Source organism: Canis lupus, chromosome 1 (assembly GCF_011100685.1).
Source record: "Canis lupus familiaris isolate Mischka breed German Shepherd chromosome 1, alternate assembly UU_Cfam_GSD_1.0, whole genome shotgun sequence".
In the NCBI taxonomy this organism is placed as follows: domain Eukaryota; kingdom Metazoa; phylum Chordata; class Mammalia; order Carnivora; family Canidae; genus Canis; species Canis lupus.
This window is the reverse complement of record NC_049222.1, coordinates 117,712,624-117,732,436: the sequence shown is the minus strand read 5'-3', so window position 1 is coordinate 117,732,436 and position 19,813 is coordinate 117,712,624. Positions and strand designations below refer to the sequence as shown.

The window sequence follows — 19,813 nt, the reverse complement described above, 5'->3', positions numbered from 1 at the left end:
GCTCACTTTGTGCCAGGCTTACTGCTTCACACATGTACAATCCTTTCTACTCTGCACCCTCTGAAATTGGAACTTTCCTGCTCAGGGACCCTCTTTTACAGATGCAAAACTAAGAAAAGAATAATGCTTGCATTGCTAGGGGCTTTCATCCTGTACCGGTGGTGTGTGAATTGGAAAACTACTTCCCACTTGCTCTCCATATTCTCATCAGAAATGTGGTATCAGTGCTACCTCCTAGAATGTATCTAAGCTAAAGCATATGTGGTAAATGGAAGTTTCCCATTTTCCGGAGAAGATGTTGTCTGCAGCAATAGACATAGCCAAGAGCTTTATCAGAGAAGGCTTCTTTGATTATCCTATTTAAAATTTCAAATCTGGGATGCCTGGGTGGCTCAGCGGTTGAGCGTCTGCCTTTGGCTCAGGGCGTGATCCCAGGTCCTGGGATCCAGTCCTGCATCAGGCTTCCCTCAGGGAGCCTGGTTCTCTCTCTCCCTGTGTCTCTGCCTCTCGTTGTATGTCTCATGAATAAATAAATAAATCTTGAAAAAATAAAATTTCAATTTCTACTTTGGTATCCTTTTTCATTCCATTTCATTTAAAAGGTTTTACTTGTTTCTTGTAATCTTACATTCTCTAAAATACAAGCTCTATTACAGCAAGAGGTTTTGTTTGTTTTGTTCAGTGCAGTGTCCCCAGTTCCTAGAACAGTGCCTGGCACACTAAAATATTTGCTAAATAAACGAGGTTGTGCCTGAAGAGAGATTAACAGGTAGCTGGCACCTGGCGAGCGCTCAGTAAGATTGAAGCGAGCCTAACTCCAGACTTCTCTTCCTCTCAGGGACCAGAAGGACTCCCACGGTTATAATAAACCCTGTCAAGAGCTAACTTGATGTAACTCAGAGCTTTAACACTACAAGTTCCAAGAAGCCTTGCGAAGCCCTGATCCTACATCTCCCGCCGTGCCTCGCGCGGCGCAGGCGCCGTTACTCTGCGTCTCGGGAGCTGGAACTACACCTCCCAGGAAGCGCTCGGGGATGTCGTCGGTTTGTTTCCGGAAACGGGGCCACAGAAAGGTGGGACTTAGACCTGGGAGCCGATGGCGGCAGCCGTCAATTGGTCAGAGATGAGATCGACGGTTGCACCGACAAATGGAAACAAGCAATTGCCAAAGGGCCCCGCCCACAGAAGGGAAACTAGTGGAGGTGGCGGCTGCAGTGGCGGTCGCCGCCGGACACTGTTCAGCGCCGAGGACTGTCCGCTCACGAAGCTTATCTTGACCTTTTCCTCTCTGCCTTCAGCCTTGGTTTGTGACCCTGGGCTCCTTTGGGCTCCTGTGACCCAGTTAGCCACACCTCAGACCCAAACCATGTTCCCGGTGAAGGTGAAAGTGGAGAAATCAGGTGAGAACCGCGAGGTAGGGGGCTTTTAGGGGAGCACCGACGGGCCGGGGTATGGGAGTCGCGATAGACAGGCTTATCGCGATAAGACGGACCACGCGACTTCTTCCTGCCGCCCCTCGGACGAGCGCTAGGTCAGGCATCGAACGATTCTCGCCACCCTCATACCCTCCGGGTTTGTGCTCAAGGTAGTGTTGAGGTTGAACGGTGGTGGCTCGGACTGTGTGGTGCGGGAAGACGTGGGACCCCGAGCCGCCTGAGACTTCTTGACTGCCTCAGTTTCCCTGTTTCCAGCAGTGGTCATGGGCCAAGCATTGTGCTCAGAGCCTGAAGTTCAGGGAAGCTTTTAGTCCTGGCAGCCACTGTATCCCAGTAATCCTAGGAGGTAGGAAATGTGGTGGATGGGGGAACCGAAGCCGAGAGACAGGAAGTCATTTTGAATTGGGTCGGAGCTGATGGGAAACCGGGTCTGGCACGGTGAGGGTGTAGGAGAGGCATGGGATCCAGACCCCCCAAAAAGGAGTAAGATGACGTGTAGGGTGTTAGATGGTGTAAGTGGAAATAAATCGAAACAGGAGGAGGCAAGATCTGGCAAGGTGAGGGAGAGAGCGATGAGCATAGGTGAGGGAACAGCAAATCAGACCAAGGAAGTAGCTCTGAAGAGGCCCTGAGGTGGAAGACTCATCTGGCGCGTGCAAGGGACCAGCAGGGAGGCCAGTGTGTCTGGAGCACAGGGAGTGAAGGGAGAGTGAGAGGATGATGACAAAGAGCGAGAGGGAGGAGGACAGATCCTGTGAGCCCAAGTTAGGACTCTGGCTTTTGCTCTGAGGGAAATGGGGAGCCAAGGGAGGGTTTGGAACTGAGGAGCGAGTTAAAAAAAATACACCCCCCCCCCCCAAATGCAAAAAAAAAAAAAAATGTGAGTGCAAGAGTAGAGGCCTGACCACAAATGATGGTGGGGGCAGGGGTAAGGCAGGCAGGGTCGTGGAGGCCTGTGAACATCAGGCCGAAGAGCTCAGACTCCGTCCCAGGGCTCCGCAGAGTCGTGGAGCATTCTAAGCAGGGGAGGATCAGGGCCAGTTTGGTTTTCCAAAGAGTCCTCTGACCAGCTTGTGGAGGGTAGGTCAGAGGAGGACATTGAGGCTGGAAGCCCAGGAGAAGAAAGGGAAAGGACCAGGGTAAGGAGTGGGTGGGTGGAGAGACACTCAGGAGGCCAAGTGGACAGGCCATGCTGTTGGTGAGCTGGGGTGGGGGAGAGTGTCTATTTTGAGGCCTAGGGACGGACTGGGGGCCAGTGGGGCAACCCTGAGATGGGGGCCCAGGAAAGAGGGTAAAGTTAAGAGAAGCACTGAGGCTAGTGTGGGACCCAGCAGATGGTAGGGACCTAGGGGATGTCCAAGGGAAGGTATCTAGGAGGCCATGGGATCCCAAGGTCTAAGGTTCAGGAGAGAAGCAGGTGCTAGGGAAAGAGATGTGGGTATGCCTTGTATCTTGGCTCCCGCCCAGGGCTCTTTGCTAGAATTTCAGCTGCCCCTAGCCCTTTACCCTGACCCTGTCTCTCCGCAGTGATGTTGGGAATCCCCATATCTCCCCATCCCAGGGCTGGCAAAGCATGTCCTTACGTGTCCTTCCAGGCTCTGAGCTTTGGGCCAGAGTGATGCTAGGTACTGGCATAAGAGCGAGAGGAGAATATTTATACCCTCACCTCAAGTTCTGTGTTGAGGCCTGGAATGCAGGTGCCGGAGGTTATCTCCCTGGCAGGGGGGAAGCCCCAAATGAATATTTTAGGTGTGATCTCCAAATTATTAAATGTTGTCCTTTCAGATTTAGTTCAGATTTAAAATAATACCACTGCCTCCGCCAAACAACGCACATCTAGGGCCTAGATTCTGCACCCAGCTTGAGTCTCTGCCTTCTGACTTTGTGTGTGGAGCCAGACGGCCTGAGTGCAAATCCTCAGCCCTGCAGTGGCCTGGCTGTGTGACTCTGAGCAAGTAGCCTGACTTCTCTGTGCCTTGGTTTCATCATACATAAGATGAAGATAAGCACATCTACCTGCCAGGGTTATTGTGAAAATGTAATGGGTTAGCGTCTGTGATATGCTTGGGACAATTCTTGGCACATGGTACGTACTCTGCACAACTTACTTGCTGTTCTTGCACGCTGCTGCTGAGAGGTTCATATGCACCATAGGTTTATTTAAGCCTCCAAACAATCCAGATGCCTGGGTGGCTCAGCAGTTGAGTGTTTGCCTTCAGCTCAGGGCGTGATCTCAGGGTCCTAGGATCAAGTCCCACATTGGGCTCCTTGTGGGGAACCTGCTTCTCCCTCTGCCTGTGTCTCTGCCACTCTCTCTCTCTCTGTCTCTCATGAATAAATAAAATCCTTAAACAAACAAACAACAGTCCTTGCAGATAGGTATCATTGGGAGACCTATTTTCATGATGAGGAAGCAGGCTCAGTGAGTTAAGGTGACTTGCCTTTGGTCACACATGAGCATGTGGGTCAGCCCTGGAACCCAGAGCTCTTGCTCATCACATCAATTGTCTGTGCCCCCTGCACCCTGTCAGCATGCCTGGGCCTGGCTGTTGGCTTGAGTGCGCATGCCCCTCTGCAGCCTAGCTAGCTGGCCACTGACTCCTGCTTGGTATCTTCTTCCCCAGAGTTGGAGATGGCCAAGGCCCGGAACCAACTTGATGCTGTGTTGCAGTGTCTGCTGGAGAAGAGTCACATGGACAGGTTGGGATGTAGCCCAGCACCGGTCATAGAGGGTTGGGGGTCCTGGCAAGTTGGACCCTCTGGTCCTGGGTAGATCTGGGTAGGACCTCAGAGGCTGGCTTAGGGAGCAAGGGGCCCAGTGGAAAAGCCACTCAGTGCCTTCCCACTCGGCCCTGGGAACCCTGAGCCCATAGTCCTCTCCTGCTACCAGGGAGCGTCTGGAAGAGGAAGCTGGGAAAACCCCCTCGGACACCCACAACAAGTAAGTTTTATTGATGGGATCCAGCTGATGGTCTGTGCTGGACAGCTTCCTCCCCCATCCGGGCCCTGACCACCCTGCTCCGTGCTTTCTCCACCATAGTCCTGACCACCCTGCATGTACAGAGACCCTGTAGCAGCAGGAGCTCAGGTCCCCTCATGCTTGGCACCTACAGCCCTGGAGGTGTGGGCAGAACACAGGATCTAAGGGGGGCTGGGTGCTGTGTGAACATCTCAGTATCCGCAGGGTGCCCTTTGGGGTAGTTTTGAGCAGGCTTCTGTTCGGGGATCGGCTTGCTGACGCCTCGTCTCTCCCCACAGGGATTGTTCCATTGCAGCCACTGGCAAACGGTAAGGTGGCCCTGGGCCCCAGCCAACTGACGGGAGGTCTGCGCCCTGCCCTGGTCCTGATGTTCTATGCCCCACGCAGGCCGTCCGCCCGCTTCCCCCACCAGCGGAGGAAGAAGAGGAGGGAGATGGATGACGGGCTGGCTGAGGGAGGGCCGCAGCGATCCAGTGAGTAGGCGGTGGCCCTGCAGGGCAGGCCCCGGTGGAGAGCTGTGTAGGATGTTCACACACCTTCCCCTCCCACTACCCCAGACACGTATGTGATCAAGCTGTTTGACCGGAGTGTGGACTTGGCCCAGTTCAGCGAGAACACACCACTGTACCCGATCTGCCGTGCCTGGATGCGCAACAGCCCCTCAGTGCGCGAGCGGGAACGCTCCCCCAGCTCCCCGCTGCCCCTGCTGCCTGAGGATGAGGAGGTTGGATGTGGAGGGGGGCCCTCCCAGCAGCCAGTGGGTAGATGGTTAAAGGTGTCCTCTGCCTCAGTGACTTCTGGGTCCCATGAGGCACACAGATAGGAACCCTTTGGCTGAGGGTATGGGTAGAACTCCCTAAAGCAGACAGACATGCCTACCTGGCCTGAGAAGGAAAGGGGACAGGGTTCCCTTGGGCAGGTAAAGGTGGCCTCCAAGATCAGAGGTCCCCAAAAGCTGGGGGCTTGACACAGGGGTCCTTAGTGCAAACAAGTGTAGCCACCTGGCCTAGAGGAGCAGATGGGGGCTACTGGGCTGGGTAGGAGTGATTGGAAGTCCCTGGGCTGGACAGGAGAATACAGGCAGGGATCCCTGGAGCAGACAGTTCTTTGCATGGCTTTTAAGAGCCCTGGTGAGACCTAATGTCTGCCATCACTGAAAGGCAGGAGGGGTGAAATGTGTACTACGGGCCCCCTTCCCTAACTCTCTTGGGCCTGGTGTGGGGCTCCTTTTTCCCCAGAGTTCCGAGGTCACCAACAGCAAGAGTCGTGATGTGTACAAGCTGCCTCCACCCACAGCCGCTGGACCACCTGGAGATGCTTGCAGATCCCGAATTCCATCCCCCCTGCAGCCTGAGACCCAGGGTACCCCTGATGATGAGGTAGGTATGCAGGCCGGCCCAAGGCTGTGGGGCATATGTTATGGGCCTTGGGCGTGGCCAACCCAGCCTGGCTCCTGTCCACACAGCCCTCGGAGCCTGAGCCCTCACCGTCCACACTCATCTATCGCAACATGCAGCGCTGGAAACGCATCCGCCAGAGGTGAGCATCCCCCAACCTGTTTGTACCCCTATGGCCTCCACCCCAACTGCTGAGTCTTCCCGTTGCTTTTCTACCCCCACTGCAGGTGGAAGGAGGCATCTCATCGGAATCAGCTTCGGTACTCAGAAAGCATGAAGATCCTGCGGGAGATGTATGAGCGACAGTGATGTTCCCCTGCCCCCCACGCCCCCCCAATAAACATTCGCCTCCTTTGCACCTTCATGCTGGCCTCTGCTTACTCCAGCCCCTATTTCCCAGCCCAGACATAAAAGCAGTTGGCACAGCTCTAGCACATTTATTGGGGGAAATGGGCAAGGGGATGGGGTGGCAGAGAATTGAAGGAAGAAGGGTTGTGGGGAACCAAAGCAAAAGTGGCTGCTTGGTTGGATTTTGGAGAATGAGGGGAGGTATGTGAAAGATGGATTACCTGGGATATATGGTTGGAGACTTGAGGGTTAAGACAGAATGATCATGGGGGTGGGGGGTTCTGTTTAGAGTTGGGGATGGGGCTTAGGATATCTGTGCAGAGTCTGGGGATATGGAGTGGGTATTTCTGCAGTGAGGTTGAGGGTCCTGCTAGGCCTGGAATAGGTGTCCAAGGGTGGAGGGTCAGAAAAGAGGTTCAAGAAGTCACAAGATGGGTGGGGGGAGTAGACTGTCCAGTTGGAATGAGGGGAAGGATCCAGAGTCTTGAGGACCAGGCCTGGATGGTTTGGGGTGGGAGGTCTGTGCAGTCTGGGGTATTTGAGGGGTGGAGAGGGATTATGCTTGACTGGCCAAGGGTGGGGGCAGGGTTGTCCACACCATAATCTAGTGTTGGAGAGGGGAGAGGAGTAATGAGATGTGGAGATGTTTTAATAGATGAGTCAGAAGGAAGTGGAGGAGGGAGTTTGAGTGGATTTATATGCCAAGAAAGTGGGGTCAGTGGGGCCGGGAGGCTGTAGGCTGAAGGAGGGCCTGGAAGCTAGGGACGTGTGAGGAATTTGAAAGCTGGAGGGGGTGTGACAGCGGGTGCGTCCGTGGAATGGTCTACATGACCAGGGCAGGGTCTACGTGGGAAGGGTCGGGGCAGGATCCCAGATTGGGAGGGTGGTTTGGGCGCGCTCGCTCGGGACATCTGGCTGGGCGGAGTCAGGTCGGCTTTAAACGAGGGGGCCTGAGGCGGCTCCCGGGGTGCAGGCGTGCCGCCTACTTGGCAACAGCCTGCGGCGGCTGTGGGGCCTGGGCCGCCGCGGGTGCAGCCTGGATGGACAGGACGCCCTCCGGGGACAGCGCGGACGTCACCGCGGCAGGGTCCACGCCCGAGGGCAAGCGGTAGCGGCGGTGGAACTCGCGCGCGATGTATCCGTGCTCGTCCTGGAGAGACGGGAGGCTTCAGCGGCCCCGCCCCCTGGCCGCGGCGCCCCGCCCCTCCCCGCGGCGCCCCGCCCCCTCCCCGCGGCCCCCGCCTCCGCGCCCCGGCCCCATCCCTGCCAGCGGGCTCACCGGGCGTTCCTCGTGGCGCGCATGCACCTCCACGTGGTCGCCAACCACCTTGACGGCGATTTCCTCCGGGGAGAAGTGCTTCACGTCCAGCAGCACCGAGAAATGCCCAGGCTCCGCCGGGACCTAAGCACAGTCGTACGGTCGGCGGCGGCGCGAGGCTCCCGGGACCCAGTGAGGCCCCGCCCCCGCGGGTTCCGGGGCTGCCCCTGCCCCGGGGCCTCCGGAACTGGGCCGTCCCCTTTCCTAGTCGCAGCCCCAGAGGATCTCTTCCCGCAGAATACCGGGGATCACCCCTCCCTCTGTAAGCACGGAGATTCTCCTCTTCCGGAGTGATGAGGCCCCCTTCCCCCGCCAGGTCAGAGACCTCCCTCTCACAGGCTAAGGCCTGCCCCCTCCCCCAGCGTCGGAGTGTCCTTTGGACGCTGAATGCCCGGGCCCCTTCCCCTCAGAACCCCTGGTGCCCTCCCTACACACCGCCCCCGCCCCCGAAATTGCCAAGTTGCCTCTTCCCCCGGCTTCCAGTCTTCTTTTTACCCTCCCACTGGAGTCACGGGGCCGCTTACGCCCTCGGCAGTTACCAGCACTCGTCCCCCACTTCTCAGAGTGGCCAGGCCCCCCTTTCTCAAGTCACAGGACCCCTCCTCCCCTCTGTCTTTCCAGGAGACATAGAGTCACCACATACAGTCTCCAGAGTCTTCCCCGAGGATGACAAAACCTTCCCTCCCCTCGGGAGTCCCGGGGACCCCCCATGCCCTTCAGGATGACTGAGCGCCCCCTCTCCCCAGGTTTCCTGGGTCACCAGCCTCCAGAGGGACGGCCCCACCCTATCAGTGACTCAGCCATTCCAGCCCCTCGGAGCGGAGACCCTCCTCGCCCGGGCAGGGACCTCCCACCCCCGTCGTTATCCGGCCTGCGAGACTCCAGGCTCCGGGACCTCTGGAAGCCCCTCGGAGCGGCCCGCCTCGGGATGCCCGGGCCCGAGCCCTGCAAGTGGCCGAGGTCCCGCCCTCCCCCAGGCCTGGCACCTGGGCGGTAGGCAGCGCCACGCTGGGTGCGCGCAGGTAGTAGGGGGCCAGGGCGGCGGGGCAGAGCGCGGCCAGCTCCGCCTCCAGCAGCCCCTCGCCGAAGCGCTGGTCGAAGAGGCGCCCGGGCGCCGAAAGCCCGGGCAACGGGGCCGAGGCGCGGCGCAGCCAAGACGGCTGCACGGGCACGGGGATCTCCATCCTGCTTCGCCGCCGCCGCCGCCCCTAGGCTCCGCAGTGCCCCTGCGAGCGCCGCAGCCGCTCTTATAGTACGCCTTGTGTCCGCCCCTCGGCGGGCCGCCCGGGGACATTGGGACCGCGGCCAGCCCCGGCCATTAATAGAGCCTTATTTAGAAAGCCCAACAATGACTTGGCCATTTATTGAGCGCCTGCTGGATGCCAGAGAGGCGATCCCCCCCCCGTGTCCCGAAGGGGAAACTAAGGCCGAGGAGGCGGAGCCTTGCCAAGTGGGTAGGACAGCGCGGTATTTGGGACCCAAGGGCCCGAAAAACCCCACCGCAGAGTTCGCAGTCCCTTTAATCCACCCCCGCCCCGCAGGCAGCTCTGGGGATGACGCAGATGGCGGTCTTAGGAGCAGATTCTTGGGTACAGGGAATGTGGTAGCCCGCCAGGTTGTCAGGAGGACACAGAACAGACCCTACTCCCATCTCTGCAGGGCCCTGGGCCCAGCCCCCCGCAAGCCGGGCCTAATTCTGGGCCTCTGACTCAGTCTCGGGTGCGCAGGGAAGCGGGGGCTGCCAGGTGAGCAGCGGCCAGAGGGCGCGGGCACGAACAGTCCAGGCTGGCCCCCCAGGGGCCGCGCGCCGGGCCCGAAATAGCTCATTTTGATCCCACCACCTCGGCGAGGAGCCCAGGCCTGGCACTTCGCGCAACCAGCTGCTCCTGCAGCAGGACGGAAGTGGCTAATGACTCCGCGGGGCCGGCCGGCTGGTCGGACGGAGGGAGGGGGCGGCGGCTGCAGAGGGCACAGGCCCCCTGACTGCCCTGCGACGCGAAAACCGGTGCTTAGGTTGGAGACGGGACAGGAGCTCTACTGCAAAAGGGGGAGTGGCCGTAAGACGCTGCTAGAAAGCGCGAGTACTTTATAGACCCTCCCAGACGCCAGCTCACCCTCAGAGCCTTCCCGTTGGTCCGCAGGCTTGCCAATTGCTGCCGCGCGCCACGGGCCTCCAATCAAACACGCTCTCTCAGTCGGGCCGAAGTTACAGCCCGTCGTGCGGCGTCTCCCTCTGGCCACTTTCCAGTTGCTTCTGTCTCCCTCTCCATCATTGGCCGCCTCGGAGGCCGCTGTCTTCCCGCGCGGGCGCCCGCCGAGAGGGGCGGGCCTGGCAGGGCATTGCTAAGCGACCGAGATGCGCGCGGGTTCAGCCCAGTGAAGGAGCGGAGCTGGCGGAAGCGCCCAGGTGGCTGCGGGATGGACCGCAGGTGAGGCCGAGCCTCCTCCCGGGGACCACAGGAGGCCTGGGGAGGACCCAGGGTGCGGCGAACGCAGCGTCGGGTCAGGTTTGCTGGGGTCCGGAGTCTGCTCTTCGACCGCGCTGGAACTACAACTCCCAAGATGCTCCACATCCTCCGGCAGCTCCAGCCTGGGACCTCCGCATCTCCGGGTCCCATAGAGTCTTACGTTACGCTTTCCAAGTGGCTCCAAGGGGTGTTCCTCTAAGGGTTTCCAGTGTCCTCTTGGGAATCAAATTTCTGAGCTTTAAAACTTCCCCCCCAGACTCCAGTGGGTGTTGGTCTTGACCTTTCTTGCTTAGGCAGAGCCCAGTTACTGATGGGGGGTATAGTCCATTTACCATTTCCTCCTCAGTATCCCAAGGACTTATGGGAAAGGTACAGTGATGGGGTTTAGTCGCGGTTCTTAACCCGAGCTCCGCTTCAGAATCACCTGCGAAGGTGACCAGCTCTCTTACAGATAGGATGCTTTGGGCCTGGGACGAGGGCCGCATGTCTGTATTTTTCAAAGGCTCCTAGATTGGATTCAGGGTCACGAACTGCCAGTAGGCAATTCCTTGGTTTTCTGAGACTGCTCCAAGGGCTGGTGGGAATCGAGCTTCCAGTATCAGTATCTTGAATGTGCAGCGCTGCTTCATGGGAGTTCTAGTTCATCTCTTCCAAGAATCTATGGGAATTGTAATCTGGTCTGCCCTCCTCTCCCCAACCCCAAACCCTGACTCCACCCATAGCCTCCCAGCAGGGGGCTCTGCTGGCCAACTTCATTCTCCCCTTGCAGTCTGCCAGTTTTCTCCATCCAAGACAGCCCCTTTGAGGATGCTCCCCTGGATCACAGCCGCTACTTGCCATCCCGGACCCAGACTTGGCACCCCAAGGTGAGGACACTCCATGGAGGGTGCTGTGTGTGGGCCCAGTGGTGAGGGAGTGATTACTAGAGGGAAGGAGGACATGTGATGAGAGATAGGGGTGAGAAATTAAGAAACAGTCTCTTTTCCCTCCCTACAGCTGTGCCCTCACCTGGTCCTGGATCCCCTATCATGGCCCCAATCACTCTGAGTTGTTACCATTGTAGGATGTTTCCTCCCCTCTGGACTGAGACACACTTCATGCGTGCCTTTGTTCCCTATACAGGGGTAACCCCTCAGCCCTCACTTTCTTCTCCCCACTCCCTGTCTTAGACCCTAAGCCCATCCAGGTCCCAGAGGTCCAGGCCCCCAGAAGCTCCCAAGGCTCTGGCCACAGGTCCCAACACCTCTGAGCTATTTGGAGAATCCTGGCCGTCCAGCTCAGGGACTCCTTCCCCACCCAGCACCACTGAAGGACAGGTGGGAGCCTCCCCACCACCCACCCTGGTTGACAGCGGGGAGTCCGTGGTGGCCAAGTAAGTACCAGCAGCCCTGGGGGGAAGGAAGGGTTTGGGTCAAGAGGGGGGCAGGTATGCCATCATCATCATCACAGCCAGAGTTGTTTATGCAGCACTTTTAGGACCAAACTATGTGTACTATTAAGAGCTCTGGAGCTGGGGCACCTGGGTGGCTCAGTGATTGAGCATCTGCCTTTGGCTCAAGGGGTGATCTCAGGATCCCGGAATCGAGTCCCGCATCGGGCTCCCCACAAAGAGCCTACTTCTCCCTCTGCCTGTGTCTCTGCCTTTCTCTCTGTCTCTCATGAATAAATAAATAAAATATATTTTAAAAAAAGGTCTGGAGCTGGGCTCATTGCGTTCAAATCCCAGTTCTGTTACTTACCCTCTGTATGATCTGGGCCTCAGTTTCTTCATTTGTAAATCATGGATATTAGCAGCACATATCCCCCAGGGCTATTTTAAGCTTTCAATGAGTTACTGCCTATAAAGCATCTATAACAAGTGCTATAGTGGTGAGCACTTGAATTTGTAGGATACAAGTTCAGCTGCTCTAACAAATAGCCCCAAATTAATTGTGGCGTAAGAAAGACAGCATTTATTTCTCCCTCACTCAACAGTCCAGGCAGAAGCAACCAGGGCTGCTGTGGCAACCCCCAGCTAGGATCAGGGACAGTTTCCTTCTGTCGTGCTGCCTCCCATCACCAGGCTCTTGCCCTTTCCTTTATGGACCAGAATGGCTCCCAACCACATCCACTATCCAGAATCACATTTCCTCATCTCATAACCCTATTGGTTGAGATGCCTGGGTTGCTCAGCAGTTGAGCATCTGCCTTTGGCTCAGGGCATGATCCCAGGGTCCTGGGATCGAGTCCCGCATTGGGCTTCCCATGGGGAGCCTGCTTCTCCCTCTGCATGTGTCTCTGCCTCTCTCTCTCTGTCTCATAAATAAATTAATTAAATATTTAAAAACAAAACAAAACCCTGTTGGTCAAGAACCTAGTTACATAGCCATAAAACTATAGGGACCCCTGATAAAATTAAATATAATCTGTAGAAGAGTGGCTATGTGCCCCGTATCATATAGTCTTACATAATATTGCATTACTGTGTATGAGAGGATGCTGAGGGGCTAGGTATTGCCAAGGTAACTGATAAACATCAGCTGTTGTGATTGTTATTGTCATTATTACTATTCTTTGGCTCTCCTCATTCACCCACCTCCCCTTCTCTGATGCTCGCAGGTACATAAACCGGTTTCGCCAGGCTCAGCCTACAAGCCGAGAGGAACGCCAGCCTGCAGGCCCAACCGCAGCTGACTTTTGGTGGCTCCGGCCTGAATCTCCAGACCCCAGCAGTCAGCTTGCAGCAGGTACCTGCTACGGTCCCATCCACTGTAGGCCTAAACCTCTCCTGATCAATGCCCCCAGCAGAGGTTCCTCGTGGCCCCCCTCCAAAATCAACTGGGGCTTCTCGGCAGGAGCCAGTGAACCAGAAGGAAGACCCAACACAGCAGTCCCAACTCTTGCCAAGGTGGTCAGCGCCTCTCGGGCTAAGGCTGTGGCCCCCCTTCAGGAAATGAAGCAGGTGACATCCTCATCCACTTCCTTCTCTATGTACCTGAACTGAGAGCACTACCCCTGGCATAGAATTAGAGTCAATCCCCAATTCAAGGAAGCTTAAAGATAAAAGGAGGATTTGCTGGCTAATGCAATCAAGAAATCCCAATGTATATGCTTTCAGGCATGGCTAGATCCAGGTGTTTGTACAGTACCAGGAGCAACTCGACTCTCTTGGCTCTCTGCTCCTCTTTGTTGGGCTCAGTCTCAGGCAGGCTTCCCCTTGAGGTAGCGAAGATGGCCCCAGTCACTCTAGGCTTCTAATTTACATAGGTACTTCAGTGGAAAGAGGAGGATTTCCTAGTAGTTCCATGCAAAGCCCCAGGGCTTACTCTCATGTGTTCATCTTTGAGCCCGGCACTGTGGAAGCAGATTGTTGTGATTAGCCAGGCCAGGTCAGGAAGATGGGGTCAACCCTTCTCCCACAACAATGACTACCAGGAGAGGTGTGGATCACAAAGGAAGTCCCCCATCTCTGAGGAGGAGGAGCGGATTCTAAGCCAGCATGTGAGGGCACCAGGTGGAGTGTAGACCTGTACTCCAGGCCCTCTGTCCAGAGCCCCTTTCCCAGCACCCTTTGAGATGGGGGCTAGCCTCTGATCCCTCTTACCTCGCAGAGCCTCAACACATGGAACTCATCCCTGCTGGACCTGGAGACACTGAGCCTGCAGAGCAGAGCTGCCAGGCTGCTCAAGCGCAGGTGCCTTCCCTGCCCCCATCTCCCTCCCCACTCCCACAGCCCCAGGCCCCGCCCACAGCCTCTGAGACCCCTGTCACCTCGCTTCTGCTTTCTCCCCTACAGCAAGGCCTCCATCTCCTCTTCCTCCTCACTCAGCCCTAGTGATGCCAGCACCTCCTCCTTCCCAGTCAGCTCTGATGGCCTCTCTCCCTTCTCCATGACCTTCACCCCTGACCCCAGCAAGGGCTCTGACCCCAAGGCACAGGGTAAGTTCTGAGGCCCGGATTGAGAACAGCCTGGAGGTGAATCCCAGCTGTGTGACCTGGGGCTTCCAGGGGCCTCTCTGTTCTTCAACTTGAAAACAGGGGTAATAAATGAGTGGTGAATACGGGGAGCACCTACCACAGGTCTGTTAACAGTACCCATCATTAGCATGACAGGTTCTCTGTCTCTGTCCTGTTTGCCGTTCTGAACACGAATTTCCAAAATCACATGGCTTTTTGCTAATTCAGCACCACACCTGATTGAACAGCAAAATCTGACCTAAAGAATACGAAGGCTGTTTATAGTCTTGCCAAATTTCATTTAGGGTGAACAGTCATTCTTTTGGCTACGGCTGTGTGTTACACTGAACCACATGATACCTTTGTCTCTGTAAGTAAAAAATGGTTGAAAAAAAAAATGGTTGAATACTGGCAATTTCATGTTGTTCAACCAAATACTAATGTGTTTGAGTCTGCGGACTGGGCCAGCCCCCTGCCAGTGCTGTACATACGATGTGCCTTTGCTGAAGCAGGCAAACTGTTGAACTCTCAATTCCTGCCATCTGATGTCTTCAGATTTCAGAGATGGGATTAAGGACCTGGATTACTATTGCTCTGTGGCCAGGTCCTGGGACACAGTGGCACACAGGACAGGTGCTGTGTGTGTCTCGTGGGGCTGGAGTGAGTGGGGGCAGTCAGTGTAAGAGAGGTGTTCGTGCTTGGTGTGTGATCCTGCCTGAGCTCTTTCTTGTCTGATTCTTTGCTCCTTTTCAGCTTCACCTTACCTGTTATTCACCTCTCCTTCCTGAGCCTCCGTTTTCTCATCTGTAACATAGGGTTGAAACTAGGAGCTACTTCATGAGTTACTCTGCAGACTAAATTTACTCAATCTGCCATCTAAAAAACATTGTATACCTATTGTGAATGAGGCCTTGGGAGTGGGCTTGGGGATTCCACAGTGAATCAGCTGGTTCCAAGCAACTGATTGTGGTCAGTTTATGGTGCTCACAATACAGTGAATGTGGGACAGAAAATAGCTACCTAACCCCACATCTGTGAAATGTAGGCAGAAACGAGGGCCATGCAGGAGAGGATCATGATGCTGGGAAGTCAGAGAAGACCTTCTTGGAAGAGGTGCTGTCTAAGTGGAGACTTGACGATGAAGGTAGGGACAACAGCCCTCTAGCATGTAGGGAGGACCTGAGGTGGGAGGGAGCATGGTGCCCACAACGGACTAGAAAAGAAAGGGCAAGGGGGGGTGGCGAGTGAGAGTAGTCTGGGGTAAGGTGGAAGAAATTGGCAGGAGTCCGGTTACATTGGGCCATGTAAGCATGGGAGGCATTTGGCCATTATCTTAGTACTGGGGAGCCAGGGGGAGGTTCTGAGCAGGGAAGGATGTGATATTTCTTGGGTATTAACAGACTCCCTCTGGCTGCTCTGGACCCCCCAGTGAGAGACACTGGTAGTTAGTTTCTCTTGGGCCAGAGCCTGAGGAACAGAGTAGGGGGATGTGGCCAGGTCTGGAAGTAGAGTCACAGGATATAGAGGGAGGTGGGAGAGAGAGAGATCCAGAATGACACCCCCCTTCTCTGTGCAGCATCAGATGGTAGGGCTTCTAAGAGACGATGGTAGCCCTATGATCATGACTGATGAAGTTATGCTCTGGGTAATGGGAATGATGTCCATTTGCCCCGTGGAACTGAGGGCAGCCAGTGACCCTGCCCTCACTGCTGTATCCCTAGCACAGATCTGGACACTGCACTTCAATATAATAAATAGCTCACTTGGCATTTATGCCACAAATACTGATGGCAGCAGGCCTTGTTCCATTTTTTAAAATATATTTATTTATTCATGAGAGACAGAGCGAGAAGCGGTGACACAGGCAGAGACTCCCTGCAGGGAGTCTGATGTGGGACTCAATCCCAGGACCCTGGGATCATGCCCTGAGCCAAAGGCAGATGCTCAACCATTGAGCCACCCAGGTGCCCCACCAGGTCTTGTTCTTGACACTGGGGATATAGTACCGGTCAGATAACAAAAACCACTGCCCTTGTGTAGCTGGCATTGTGAAGAGAGAGAAGTAAGCAGAGATGTACCACACTGAATATGTTGGGAGGTGAAAAGAGCTAAGGAGGAAAATGGAATAGGAAATAGGATAATGAGTGGTAGGGCTGGGGGTGGTTGCAGTTTTAAATAGAGGAGCCAGGGAAGGCCTCACTAAGAAGGTGATATTGAGCAAAGATTGGAAGGATGTGAGGCATTGAACCCTGTGTGTACAGGAGGGAACAGCACTCCAGGCAGTGGGAAGCACAAATTCAAAGACTTTTGCTTTTTACTAGGACAAGGAGGGTTCTAATCCAGGAGGGCCCTGATCGGACTCAGGTGTTCCCAGGCTTCCTCTGGCTGCAGGGGGAAACAGATTGGGATAACAGAAGCAGAGAGACCAGAGAAGAGGTTTCTGTGGGGTTTTACTGCCCAGGAAAGGGCAGTAAAGTGGGAGAGAAGTAGGCAGATTCTGGAGGATCTGTCTTGTTCACTGCTGTAACCACAAGGTCCAGAACAGTGCCTGGCACACAGTAAGAGCTAAGTGAATATTTGCTGATGAATAAAGAATTGAATGATGACAGGCTGAGAAGCCCCTGTGTGCTCTCTCCTCTGACTCTGCCCCTTTGCTCACTTCCTGCTTGGGAGAGGAGTTGGGACATTACCTGGAGAGCCTGTCAGAATAACTTTCTGGTACAATCGAAGGGTATATGCACAGGCTGTCCTTGGCTTGCTCTGCTCATCAGCCCAGTTCCTAACTTACCCTTCCCCCCTCTACTTACCCTACAGCAACACCAGCACCTGCCCGCATCCCTGCTTCGGGCCCCCTCTCCTCTCAGGCACCCCTGCGTCCAGAGGATGACATTCTATACCAGTGGCGGCAGCGGAGGAAGCTTGAACGGGCTCGAGGAGGGCAGGGTGATGGAACCTGGGTGCTACCCCGGACTCCTGCCCCCACCACTCCAGTGAGATGGGGGAGGGAGCGTGTGAGGCGACTGGAGGGAGGGACGCTAAGGGAAGTTGGAGGAAGGAGGAGCCAGAAGGGGACTGAAGACCCCTCTACCATTTCTCTCCCTCTCAGGTCCCCGCCCCCGTTTCTCTACAGGCTCCTCCTGCCCCTGCAGAGACCCCTGGTTCCTTGGGAACCCAGCCTAACTGCATCCCACTTTGGGCCAGTGTGGCCCGACCTGGTCCCCTGGAGGCCTTTTATATGGAGAGGCCTCCTATCCCCCCTGGGTTCTCTCCACATATCTTTTGGGGTCCCAGCCCTCAGGGGTTCTTCTGGGCTCCGCAGTCTGGTCTCTGGGTACCTCTTGGGGCCATGCCTCCCACGCCCTCCAGCCCTGCGCCTCCGGGCCCCGCCCCCGTGGCCCCCGCTCCCGTGCCCCCGGCCCCAGCACCTGCAGCCTGCACCCTCCCACCCCCAGCCGCCCCCCAGGACCCGCCCACTCCTGCGCCCAGCTGCCCGGCCCAGCCCCAGAGGCAGGGCCCCAAGCCTCGGAGTAGCAGGGCCCCGCGCCAGGAGTCCGCTGGGACGGTCACGGCCGCTGACGAGGGGCCTGGCCCGCAGCTCAGAGGCGCCCTGGGCCAAATAGTGTCCGCTCGGCTCTTCCCGGACGCCTTGGAGGACACGCCCCCTCACCCCGGGGGCCCACCTCTGCCCCAGGCCGAACCTCTGAAAGTCAAGGCCACACACCCCCAAACCAAGGTTACGCCACCTGGCTCAGAGGTCACGCCCCCTCAGTCTGGATCGCGATTTCCCAAGGCGCAGACTCCGCCTCGTCGCTCCAAAGCCGAGGCTCGGAAAGCCAAGGCCACGCTCCCCCTAGAGGCGTGGGAGCCTCGGAAGGACGGAGACACCCCCGTGGCCGCCCCTGGGAATCTGCCGCCCCAGGCCCCGCCCCCTCCAGCCGAGGAGGCGGCTGCTTCTCTCGAGGCCCCGCCCACTTCCTTCGGGGCGGGGCCTCCCGGGGCGGTGGCCACGCCCCCGCCCGCTGCGGGTCCCGCCCCCTCCGCAGATCTGCTCGGCCTGGCGGCCCGACTTCTGGAGGCTGCAGAAGGTGAGCTGATCGCCGTGGCTGCGCGGATCTGCGTGGCGGTCCCGCACCCGACGCACGAGTCGGCCTCCTGGCGCTCGCTCTTTTTCCCCTAGAGTCCGACGGCAGCGAGTTCCAGGACGACCCTGTACTTCAGCTGCTAAGAGTTCAGAGGGCCGAGCTGAGATGGCAGAAAAGGTGGCCATCCCCAGGATCTGCAACACCCCTTTCCCAGAGCCACCCACCACCCCAGACCCGTCCTGAGCCTCTACGACCCTGGCTTTTTTGCAGGAAAGTGGACGCGCAACTGTCCCTCCTACTGGAGCACACTGAGGACCCAGGGACTTGGTCTCCTCCCACCGGGTCGCCCCCCAGGTCCCCAGGAAGGCGGCTGCGGAGGGAAGGAGCTCCTCCCGAGACCAGACGACGTTGACTTGTAAAAATTGTATTTTTCCCAATAAAATATTTTTTTCACGTTACTTATCTCTGAGGAAGAGTTGTTCTGGAATGTCTGAGGGTGATTCTAATTTGGGGAAAGAGCTCCTCCCCTCCCCTATCCGCTGTGGCTCTGCCTTGCCAAACCCCCATTCTAGTTCCTGACCTATAGGGCAAAATCTCTTCTGGTTTGCCCTCCGAGGTCAGGATGGGGGAGGGGGTCCAGGTCAGATTTCAGGCAAGACTGGGATGCACCTTAGTTGACTCTCAGCTCAGAAGTGGATTCTCCTGTCTCAGCTGAGACCAAAGGGCTGTCCTCAGGGCATGAAGTTAATGGGGTCATAGAGTGCTGGGCAATGGTCGGTCCTCAGTCCACACGCTGCTTGAGCCAGCAGCATTTAGTGTGCTCATCCCTCCTGGAGACACTTCCTTCCCTGCTTCCAATGCCCCACCCTTCTCACCTCTCTGGTCGCCCCTTGTCATTGCCCCAACCTGTCACTTTAACATGTCCTAGGGCCCTGGCCTTAACTATCTGTATTCATTCCCAAGTGATCTAGTCTAGTTCCACCACTCTGACACCCATCTCTATTCTAATGGTCCCCAAATTTCTATCTTCAGCTTCAATCTGGCCACTGAAACATAGGCTCCTGTATTCTGCTACCTACTCATCATCTCCACTCAAAGGCCTAAGAGATGTCTCAAACCCCACAGGTCTTTTTTATTTATTTTTTAAAAGATTTTTTTTAAAGATTTATTTATTTATTTATTTATTTATCTATCTATTTATTTATTTATTTATTTATTTATGAGAGAGAGGCAGAGACACAGGAGGAAAGAGAAGCAGGATCCATGCAGGGAGCCCAACATGGGACTCAATCCCGGGACTCCAGGATCCTGCCCTGGACCAAAGGCAGGTGCCAAACCGCTGAGCTACCCAGGGATCCCCCTTTTAAAATATTTTATTTGTTTATTCATAAGGGACACAGAGAGGGGCAGAGACACAGGCAGAGGGAGAAGCGGGCTCCCCATGGGGAGCCCGATGCGGGACTCGATCCCAGGACCCCAGAATCACCCCCTGAGCCAAAGGTAGACAGCCACTGAGCCACCCAGGTGCCCCAAACCCCACAGGTCTTAAACTGAGCTCTCAAACTTCCCCTAAAACTTGCCCTTCATTGGCTTTCCTGAGCTCCATCCTTCTAACTGCTCAGGCCAAAAGCCTCATAGCCATTCTTGACTCATCTCTTTCCCTCACCCCACAGTCAGTTAGTTAGTAAGATCTAAGTGGCAGGTATGTGGGTGTCTACTATAAAATTGTTCAACTTTGCTGTATGTTAGAAACTTATAATAAAATGTTGAAGAATGTATGATCAGGATTATTTTGATATCTGTATTTATTAAAGAGAAGGATAGAATAGATTTCTGTTAAAAGCAGCT

General features: G+C 56.0%; 3 protein-coding genes and 1 long non-coding RNA gene across 18 annotated transcripts; 2 read left to right on the top strand and 2 right to left on the bottom strand.

Annotated features, from left to right (window-relative positions):
- The first annotated feature begins 1,028 nt into the window (after positions 1 to 1,028).
- Positions 1,029 to 6,177, top strand: LIN37 (lin-37 DREAM MuvB core complex component). 3 transcript variants are annotated; one of them, XM_038529275.1, is made up of 9 exons: positions 1,029 to 1,400; positions 4,061 to 4,136; positions 4,327 to 4,377; positions 4,695 to 4,724; positions 4,804 to 4,889; positions 4,974 to 5,140; positions 5,655 to 5,795; positions 5,882 to 5,955; positions 6,041 to 6,177. In XM_038529275.1, the coding sequence occupies exons 1-9, from the start codon at positions 1,097 to 1,099 to the stop codon at positions 6,120 to 6,122; spliced, it is 1,011 nt and encodes a 336-aa protein (XP_038385203.1). In that variant the 5' UTR covers positions 1,029 to 1,096; the 3' UTR covers positions 6,123 to 6,177. The 3 variants fall into 3 exon arrangements, with proteins under 3 accessions (XP_038385203.1, XP_038385204.1, XP_038385205.1); XM_038529276.1 differs by lacking the exon at positions 1,029 to 1,400 and adding an exon at positions 1,511 to 1,585; XM_038529277.1 differs by lacking the exon at positions 1,029 to 1,400 and adding an exon at positions 1,704 to 1,782.
- A 53-nt stretch (positions 6,178 to 6,230) lies between these two features.
- HSPB6 (heat shock protein family B (small) member 6) lies at positions 6,231 to 8,720 on the bottom strand. Its single transcript, XM_038529278.1, has 3 exons — positions 8,466 to 8,720; positions 7,441 to 7,563; positions 6,231 to 7,311 (listed from the first exon to the last, which is right to left on the bottom strand). The coding sequence occupies exons 1-3, from the start codon at positions 8,661 to 8,663 to the stop codon at positions 7,144 to 7,146; spliced, it is 489 nt and encodes a 162-aa protein (XP_038385206.1). The 5' UTR covers positions 8,664 to 8,720; the 3' UTR covers positions 6,231 to 7,143.
- PROSER3 (proline and serine rich 3) lies at positions 7,429 to 18,423 on the top strand. Of its 13 annotated transcripts, XM_038529274.1 has the most exons (12): positions 8,677 to 9,908; positions 10,717 to 10,813; positions 11,117 to 11,319; positions 12,546 to 12,673; positions 12,782 to 12,888; positions 13,538 to 13,620; positions 13,723 to 13,865; positions 14,929 to 15,027; positions 16,698 to 16,873; positions 16,990 to 17,968; positions 18,061 to 18,142; positions 18,236 to 18,423. In XM_038529274.1, the coding sequence occupies exons 1-12, from the start codon at positions 9,898 to 9,900 to the stop codon at positions 18,375 to 18,377; spliced, it is 2,250 nt and encodes a 749-aa protein (XP_038385202.1). In that variant the 5' UTR covers positions 8,677 to 9,897; the 3' UTR covers positions 18,378 to 18,423. The 13 variants fall into 13 exon arrangements, with proteins under 13 accessions (XP_038385198.1, XP_038385190.1, XP_038385194.1 ...); XM_038529266.1 differs by lacking the exon at positions 8,677 to 9,908 and adding an exon at positions 7,435 to 7,795 and having other exon boundaries at positions 12,546 to 12,888; XM_038529267.1 differs by lacking the exon at positions 8,677 to 9,908 and adding an exon at positions 7,438 to 7,795 and having other exon boundaries at positions 18,061 to 18,423.
- On the bottom strand, positions 11,880 to 17,817 carry LOC119869696. Its single transcript, XR_005354731.1, has 2 exons — positions 17,627 to 17,817; positions 11,880 to 13,280 (listed from the first exon to the last, which is right to left on the bottom strand). It is a non-coding gene; the product is annotated as an uncharacterized LOC119869696 (long non-coding RNA).
- Positions 18,424 to 19,813: the final 1,390 nt, after the last annotated feature.

What these genes read in the sequence shown, in the direction of transcription:
- LIN37 (XM_038529275.1), top strand. Translation starts at nt 1,097, where the DNA reads ATGGCGGCAGCCGTCAATTGGTCAGAGATGAGATCGACGGTTGCACCG. An exon ending in ATTGCAGCCACTGGCAAACG is followed by an intron (nt 4,725 to 4,803) that starts GTAAGGTGGCCC and finishes TGCCCCACGCAG; the next exon opens with GCCGTCCGCCCGCTTCCCCC. An exon ending in AGGGTACCCCTGATGATGAG is followed by an intron (nt 5,796 to 5,881) that starts GTAGGTATGCAG and finishes CTGTCCACACAG; the next exon opens with CCCTCGGAGCCTGAGCCCTC.
- PROSER3 (XM_038529262.1), top strand. Translation starts at nt 7,773, where the DNA reads ATGAGGCCCCCTTCCCCCGCCAG. An exon ending in CCCAGACTTGGCACCCCAAG is followed by an intron (nt 10,814 to 11,116) that starts GTGAGGACACTC and finishes TCCCTGTCTTAG; the next exon opens with ACCCTAAGCCCATCCAGGTC. An exon ending in GTGGAGACTTGACGATGAAG is followed by an intron (nt 15,028 to 16,697) that starts GTAGGGACAACA and finishes CTTACCCTACAG; the next exon opens with CAACACCAGCACCTGCCCGC.
- HSPB6 (XM_038529278.1), bottom strand. Translation starts at nt 8,663, where the DNA reads ATGGAGATCCCCGTGCCCGTGCAGCCGTCTTGGCTGCGCCGCGCCTCG. An exon ending in TGGCGCTGCCTACCGCCCAG is followed by an intron (nt 7,564 to 8,465) that starts GTGCCAGGCCTG and finishes GACTGTGCTTAG; the next exon opens with GTCCCGGCGGAGCCTGGGCA. An exon ending in CGCGCCACGAGGAACGCCCG is followed by an intron (nt 7,312 to 7,440) that starts GTGAGCCCGCTG and finishes CCGTCTCTCCAG; the next exon opens with GACGAGCACGGATACATCGC.